This window comes from Parasteatoda tepidariorum, chromosome 6, assembly GCF_982258835.1.
Source record: "Parasteatoda tepidariorum strain Cologne lab strain chromosome 6, Ptep-v5.0, whole genome shotgun sequence".
Lineage (NCBI taxonomy): Eukaryota > Metazoa > Arthropoda > Arachnida > Araneae > Theridiidae > Parasteatoda > Parasteatoda tepidariorum.
Genome location: NC_141760.1, coordinates 73,428,885 through 73,436,745, shown reverse-complemented (window position 1 = coordinate 73,436,745; position 7,861 = coordinate 73,428,885). Strand labels below are relative to the sequence as shown.

Here is a 7,861-nt window from a genome sequence, read left to right as displayed (position 1 = left end):
AAAGAAGATTGTATGTCAGGTCATTCCACCTTGAATGTTTACAAAGATGTTTCTTAGTTTCTGACCACATTCGTTGTTGCTGACAAGTCTTTCTCTGCCTGTAGCGCCTCCTGTTGACAAATTTTGTAAACATGATTTATCTGGTTTCCTATAGTCGTCAGCAAACCATGCATTTATAGACCTTTCTTTTTTTCTTTGACTTTTAAAATCGTCGGACATTTCCAGGACCGGTGAGTGATTATGAAAGTGTATTGAAATATAAAAAAAGAAAATGCTAATAAAACAGACAGAAATCATTTTATTATTTCATCATAGTAACATCTGTGTACACATTTGTCAAAGCTGTTAAAAAGTTCAACATGTAAAACAACTATACTTCACTGAAACAGTTCCATAATTTTTAATTAGATATTTTAAAAAGAAAATTCATTCAATATCTCGCAATATATTTAAATAATAGTTCCAATAAAAATGATTCCATAGTTCTAAGAATCTTTGAACTTTCCTTTTGATTATCCTAAGGCACATATCATATAGATGGCGGAAAATAATTTGCTCCCATTTTAGGAAAGTTTCAAAGGAACAAACAACGAAAAATTCTCAACATTTTATTTCAAAAGGAAATTTTATTTGAAACCCACTAGTTTTCTTTTTTTAAAAAAAAAACAGACCAGTCATTGCGTAAATACGTAATTAGTTTTCAGTATTGCAAGGTAATAAAAAATGTTAGTCGTTTCTTATGTCTTACGTTATTATAAAACGTAAATTATTAAAAGGTAACTGCCTACGTGAACTGTTTGTTATTTTAACGAAGAGCTGATTTTAAGATATACTATTATTTCTGTGCTTTCAGGCTTTTTACTTTAATTCAGATATGCAGCTTATCGGTTATATGTCATTTGTAGCTTTATAATTGAAGTGAATTAAAAAATATTTCGAGTTTTATTAATTCTAACAAAATCTATATTTAATTCATCTAAATTTAATTTGGGAAATTCATTTTAGAGTAATATAAATTAAAAAAGGAAAAATACATTTTTGAAGTAGATTATAATTCTTAACATTTCAAAATAAGAAATCGTTTACGAGTGTACTGAGAATAGTATTTATAAATAGTAAAAAAACGGCGTTTAAATAAAAGTGAGAAAATAAAATTCGAAAATTTTAAAGATTTTGATTAAAAATTGTGTAATGAAGCAAAATCATTGGGTGTAATTCAGAAAGTGAAAGTGGGAGCTTTATCAGATCTATAAATTTAACAATTTAAAATAAAAAGTAAATTTTTTAAAGATGGCAGTAGATTGTATTTAATTTAAAATTTCAACTAAAATTTCTAACATATATATTAAAACATTTCTTTTTCTTTGCAGGGAAGCCGTTTTTGGAACTTGATTTATTTCTATAACAAGTTTGTCTAAATTAGCTTTAAAAATATAATCAAGTCACAAGTAATGCTGTAAACAATTGCCCTTGATATGTCTTTTTAATTAAAAACTATCTCGTTCCGTTAACCAACTGGTTAAGAAAATATTTAGAACATTAAGCCAGAAATTAAACTAATTTACGAGAATCAATAAAAAGTACAATAAATAATTGATTAGTTGTGAAAAATAAAAGTTGCGAAAAAATTTGAAATCTAATTTCAACATAGAAGAATTATTAGCATTAAAAACTTTGAATGCAAAATGTGTCTTTACCTTAACAGAAGGAAAGTGTCTTAAATATCTCGCTAAAAAATATGTGTTATAATAGTATGATTTATATGCTTAGGGCAATATAATGATGAGTCACATTTTAAAATTTTTCCAGTGAGAGTTTTAAGAGAAAACACAGCGATTTTCATGTCGGTAATCATATGTATCTGCGAATCATGTAGTAATCAAGAAGAATTGCGGAATCTATCTGAAGACAATACTAAGTAGCGGATCAATTTAAAAAAAATTTCTTTTAGGAAAATGTTGCCAACTTACATTATCCCAAACCTTTTAATGACTTTTATTTATATTCTTTCACCATAATATAAAATGGTATTTCACAACTAATTTTTTTAATAGTCGATCCATTTACTTTAACAAAAATGAAGTTAAAAAAAACACATTTAACTGCAAATAATAAATAAAATAAATTTGAGCATGAGCTTACATGAACATATTTTTTTAGCATTCTACACGAAGCCCATGCACGAATACTTATCAAATTCCTCAATTTAAATAAATTAAAAAAAAATTACTCATATTTTCGTGTTCACGCGAATCATTCTTACCTTATTTGAAAACTAATACACTTCCAGCCTATTTCTGCTACCAAAAGAAGGGTACCACGAATAAAATATAGTGGGAAAAATACACTTGTAAGACTTTAAGGTTCAGTACCTCAAAATGAAAAAAAATTAAAAAATATTTAAGTTTGATCATTATCAGCTTCCTTCATTTAAAGTAGTTGATACAATGATAAAAACTTTTAATATCTATTTTCAAATCAACTTTTATCATTTTTTCAAAACTTTTAAGAGGTCACAAAGTATTTAAAATTGTGTCAGGCAGTACTGATAAAGTATTAATGTGTTTTTAATTACAATGAAGTACAATATCGAATGTTCTTCGATTGAATACTAATACTTATTTAAAGATGTTTGTTAAAAAATTAAATGCGACAAAATCTAAATCAAGATTTTAAAATCTACAGAAAGTGGTAAAATAAATTTTATAAGAAAAAGAAACTTTAAATTTCATACTACGATATTTATATTTTGAAAACGCTAATACTGAATAAGATAATGTTATGATAGGACAGATTTAAAATAGAAGTAAAGGCAATTTCAAAACACGTTTCTCCTTTCAAATGAAAACTAATTTAAAATCAGAAATATAAATTTAAAAGAATCAGAAATATATCTACAATATAATAATTTTTTTATTTTTTATTTTAACTTAAAAAGCTTAGACAGAAACTAGAATATTTTAGCTCTTAGAAGCCTGCAATTTCTTTTAAACTACTTTTTTTATAGCATATATAAAATTTTAAAAAAAATTGCTGATATATTAACATTTATCAGCAGACAGTCCATTATAATTTACATTTATATATTATCTTCATTCAAAACAAATTAATCAGATTATATTTCCTAAAAGTTCGATTAATAGTATTTAACATAATGTTGCGTTATTTTATTTCTTAAAATCTCAGCCTTTATTTTTAATTAGGTCGCTCTTAATATAAATGTACTTTTTACGAACATTATATTCAATTGCAAACCTTAAAGTTTACTTATTGAATAGAGGTTATAGTTTTAAATTTATAAAACAATATCCAAACAAATAGTTTTTCCAATAGAAAATGAAACATTTATTTTCTTAAAAATCATTAAAAGACAAATTTATTGTATGCAGCATTTTTCATAATATAACAAATACTAATAATTTCTTTAATTCTAATAAAATCCTTACAAACTTAAATGACTTATTTTAAAATAATAATACATTTTAGTTTCCAAGATTTTATTTGTTATAAAATTTTGTTACTATATAGTTTCCAAATTTTAAAATACATAAGTAACGAAAATGTATCGAAATTTCTTTAGGAGTAAATTATTCGAGCTCTCATACAATATAAGATATACACAAAGAATATAAATTTACTTGTTCTGCAAAAACATAATATTTATTATTTCATTTCTTTTTGAATAATTTTTCGACTGAAAAAAAAATCTGTGAGTTACTTTTTTCCATACAATGCAAAGCGCTTAGAAAACTTTTAGGCATTGTTGGGAAATATCAAGAAAAGTTTTAAACGTTTAATCAATATAATTATATGTTTTATTTGTGAAGACAATATAATAATATGCCGCATTTTCAAATTAGAGCATTTTTGGAGAGACGATTTCAATATGGATAATAAGAAATTTTTGAGTGTTATGATGTTATCTAGTTCAAATTCTGGAAACTTGCACCGATTTGGAAACAATACTAAGGAACGTTTAGTGCAAACATGTTAGATTAAAAAAGTACTGCTTATCATTGCATTGCCCTTCATATTTTTAAGCAAAATTTTTTTAAAAAAATTGAGTAATAACACGGAGTGAAATGTAGGTCAATTCGCAAAATCATTTTTTTTTTTTTTTTGTAAAAAGGTTTTTACAATTTTTTTAACCTGTAAAAGAAAAAGAAATAAAGAAAGGTATCTTTTTAATCTAAACATATTTAATTTTTTTTTTACTTTAACATTAAAAATATCATTTACAGAGATACAAACCACACCTCAATGAACAACTGAAACGAATTTCTCAATTTAGAAATTAATAAAAGACATTCAATGTTTAGGAGCATTTCAATAGAAATTCAAGCTAAGAATGCATACAAGCGATGTTTATAAACAAAAAGTCAGTTTTTTAACATTTTATTTGCTTCCTAACATTTTAATATATATATATCGAGGCCAATTTTCTGCTAAAAAAATAATGCGGTTTCATAAGATTTCATTTTATAAGTAATATTATTTTTTTAAGTTAAAACAAACTGTTTCAATGATTTTCTATTGGTAATTTTTTTATTGATAAAATGTAATACCAGAACTTTAGTTTTAAGCGAGTTTTATGGGTAATTGACAGTTGCAAAGTAGGCTTGAGCTTGGAATACTTTTACGACTAACTAAAAGTGTAAATGTATAAAGATTTTGAGCAATAATCTTACGGGTCAAAAATACATTACCTAATGTGTCCATATTAATAAAAATGTATTTTTGAAGGCAATATTTATAGATTATACCAGGGAACAATATTTTTTTCTGTTGCATGATATATCTTAGATACTTCCGTATCGCTGTTTTCAAATTTGCAATCTTCTTCTCTAAGCTACATTTTTAGACCATTTTTGTTGAAAAGCACAAATTTGAAAACGCTATATATAACAAGGAAATGCCATCATACGCTTCTAGGAGCGCTTCTCTATTATTAACTGTTTCTTCGTCTGCTTTTAAACTGGTCATAATAGGGGAAGCTCCTCCAGCCGAGTAAAATGCTTCTGGGCACGGCTTCCAATGAAATTTCAATCCTGATGATGTCCCTTAACTCCCCTATAAATTTGTCGCAATATTTGCTCGACCCCCTGTTGTATTTGTCGACCCCAATTAAAAAAAAAATTGGAGATTTAATAACAAAACTAATTTCAGATTTGCAATTCCAACACCCGAAGTAAAAAGATCAAGTATTTGTGAAAATGCAACTAAAAATTTGTTCCTTAGTGTTATTCGTTGTGGAGGTATATTATGTACCATTAATTATATCTCATTTTTTTTATTTTTTCACATTGTAGGTAATTTCATGTAACTATAGGAAATGATATAGCTTCTTGTACAATGTTTAAAATATCCATTTCAAACAGAATAAGAACAGTTAAATTTTAAAACTTTCATAACAGCCAATACTATCAAGCCTTAAAAAACATGCGAAACATTGCAAATTGATACAAATATAAAATCACATGGAATAAAATTTACAAATAGTTTCTGAACAGTATTATTTATATTACAATCTTTCTTTTAAAAACTCTCAAAGCTAGTCGCTTTTTGTTTTTCAAATATGCGAAAGTAGTTGACATATAGCAAAATTGTTAGCTGGACTTTCTTCGAATTTGTTTACAATCCTTATTACAAGTTTTTGTAAAAAAAGTTTGTTCTTGGCGATCGAATAATAATCAATTTTTTTTCCTAATTCTACAGTGGCAGTACAGTATTCATTTTATTATGTTGAACACGCCCACCTTGCACCAGTAAGAAGTTAGTTTTCTTTGGAAATGTTTGATGTATATTTGTAGCCTTATACCCTTCAAGAGGTAGGTCGATTTTTTTCTCTTATTTTGAAAAAAAGGTAGCCAATATAAGTGGCTAATCATTCTACTAAACTGGAAAGATCTTTTTTTTCGTTCAGTATTAGATTATAGCAGTGATTTGTAGGCAGTCAATTCATTTCAATATGATTTTTTTTCCCTTAAATGAGGAATATGATAAACTTTTCTCTTATTTAAGAGACAAGCAAATGAAATAATTTGTCTTTTAAATAGAATATACTATTCATGCCTCTTATATAAGGGACAAACAAATTATATATTTTACTTAAAAAACTATTTTTAACATCTATTTGCCTTATTTTTTAAAATTTTGTTATTAAGATTATTCAGATAAACTGTTTAATTTCATTGCATAAAACTTAATAACATGTTAACGTTAGCTACGCGGTTGGTAATATATGTATAAACTCTATCTAATGCGGATATATTCTTTTTAATTGGTGGCGAATTTAGTATAATATTCTTTGATACAGAAAAAATATACAATGCTTGACACAAACTTTTGCGGCTCATTGTAATCGACTAGAGAGACAACTGTATGATTGTGTAACTAACAGCAATTTTGCAATTTTCTAATTTATGGATTTTTCAATCGATTCAAATCAAGTTCACCAACATGAATATTGATATTCCATTCATATTTTGCTAAAATAAATTTAAAAAAACTGCCAACTAATCATATGCCGGCCTCTGACTCGTAGTTAATGGACTAGTATTTTGTTAGATAATTTGAATACAAGAGAAAAAGTTGAGACATGGTGAAGCAGTGAGCAGCTTGATACTTTTATTTGTAAATTCTAAACCGAACATACCATTTTAGGATAAGAAATCAAAAACCAGTTACAAACTCTTTTTTCCGCCTAAGAAAAAAATGTGGTAAAGAGTTACAAATTTGTTTATCTTCGTTTATATGGAGCAACATATGAAAAATTAGTTCCGAAATATTAATGCTAGATAAACTGATAATTTTGCATCGAATATTAGAATCTGACATCATATTTCGAATTATAGAAGATTAATAGAAGATTTTGTGACCGATGTTAGGGATTACCTAGCATTAGTCATTGGAAAATGCAATGTCAAACTGCTTTTAGATTCTGACACCGACGAATATTAATGCTAGATAAACTGAAAATTTTGCATCGAATATTAGAATCTGACATCGTATTTCGAATTATAGAAGATTAATGGAAGATTTTGTGACCAATGTAAGGGATTACCCGGCATAAGTCATTGGAAAATGCTACTTTTTGAAACTGCTTTAGGTCGAAGATAAGTAAATGTGTGAGGTAAAAAAAAAAAAATCTTTCCAGCTAAACTGAATGCGTGGACAACTGTGGCTACAAAGAGGCAGTCCATACTTTGTCCTCCTTTTTGTCCTTTTTCTTAGTCCTCTGAAGAGTAAAATTTCGACGAGTGTCCTTCACCCCAACATTGGGAGTGGGTAGAACCCTCTGTCAGCTGCGAGTGATGGTGGCGATATCTTCCTCGTCCAGATGCTGAATCTGCATCTCAAAGCTCTGTTGCTGTCGCGGACGGTGATGTCGGCGGAAGAATCGCAACTGCTGGTGGCGATGGTGCTGTTGCTGCTGGTGGAAAGTGGCGGGCGCGGACTGGTGGTGTCAAATGCGGAAAGAGTTCGGTTTCACTCTAGAGGCCTTCAGAGACAGAACTACGCACACCAGTAGTATTCCAACTCCAATACACAGTAAGTAAAGAGACCAAGATATATGACAGTCACCTAAAATAAAGACAATATTTATTATAAAATAGGTAGGAGTTCCTGAAAAAATTTATTTCTGCTTTAAACGCAGATAAAAGAAAATCCTGTTATATTTTTTTCTTTAAAATGAAGTTAAATCCTTAAACATAAGTCCATAAACATTTTAACAATCATCACATTCTGTTTCTAAGTAAATTAATGTATAATCTGTTTCTTAAGAAATAGAGTAGTTAAATAGAGAGAGCAATGGTGGTTCAGGGATTAGAGCATTATCGTCCCAATGTGATGACCCATG

At 27.6% G+C, this 7,861-nt stretch overlaps 1 protein-coding gene across 1 annotated transcript in view; it reads right to left on the bottom strand.

Moving 5' to 3' along the window:
• Positions 1-278: 278 nt before the first annotated feature.
• Positions 279-7,861, bottom strand: part of LOC107456025 (LHFPL tetraspan subfamily member 6 protein) — a 263,144-nt gene continuing 255,561 nt past the window's right edge. Inside the window, exon 3 of the mRNA XM_016073790.4 lies at positions 279-7,584. Coding sequence (XP_015929276.1) covers positions 7,466-7,584 — 119 coding nt within the window. The 3' untranslated portion in view covers positions 279-7,465. The remainder of the gene's footprint in view (positions 7,585-7,861) is intronic.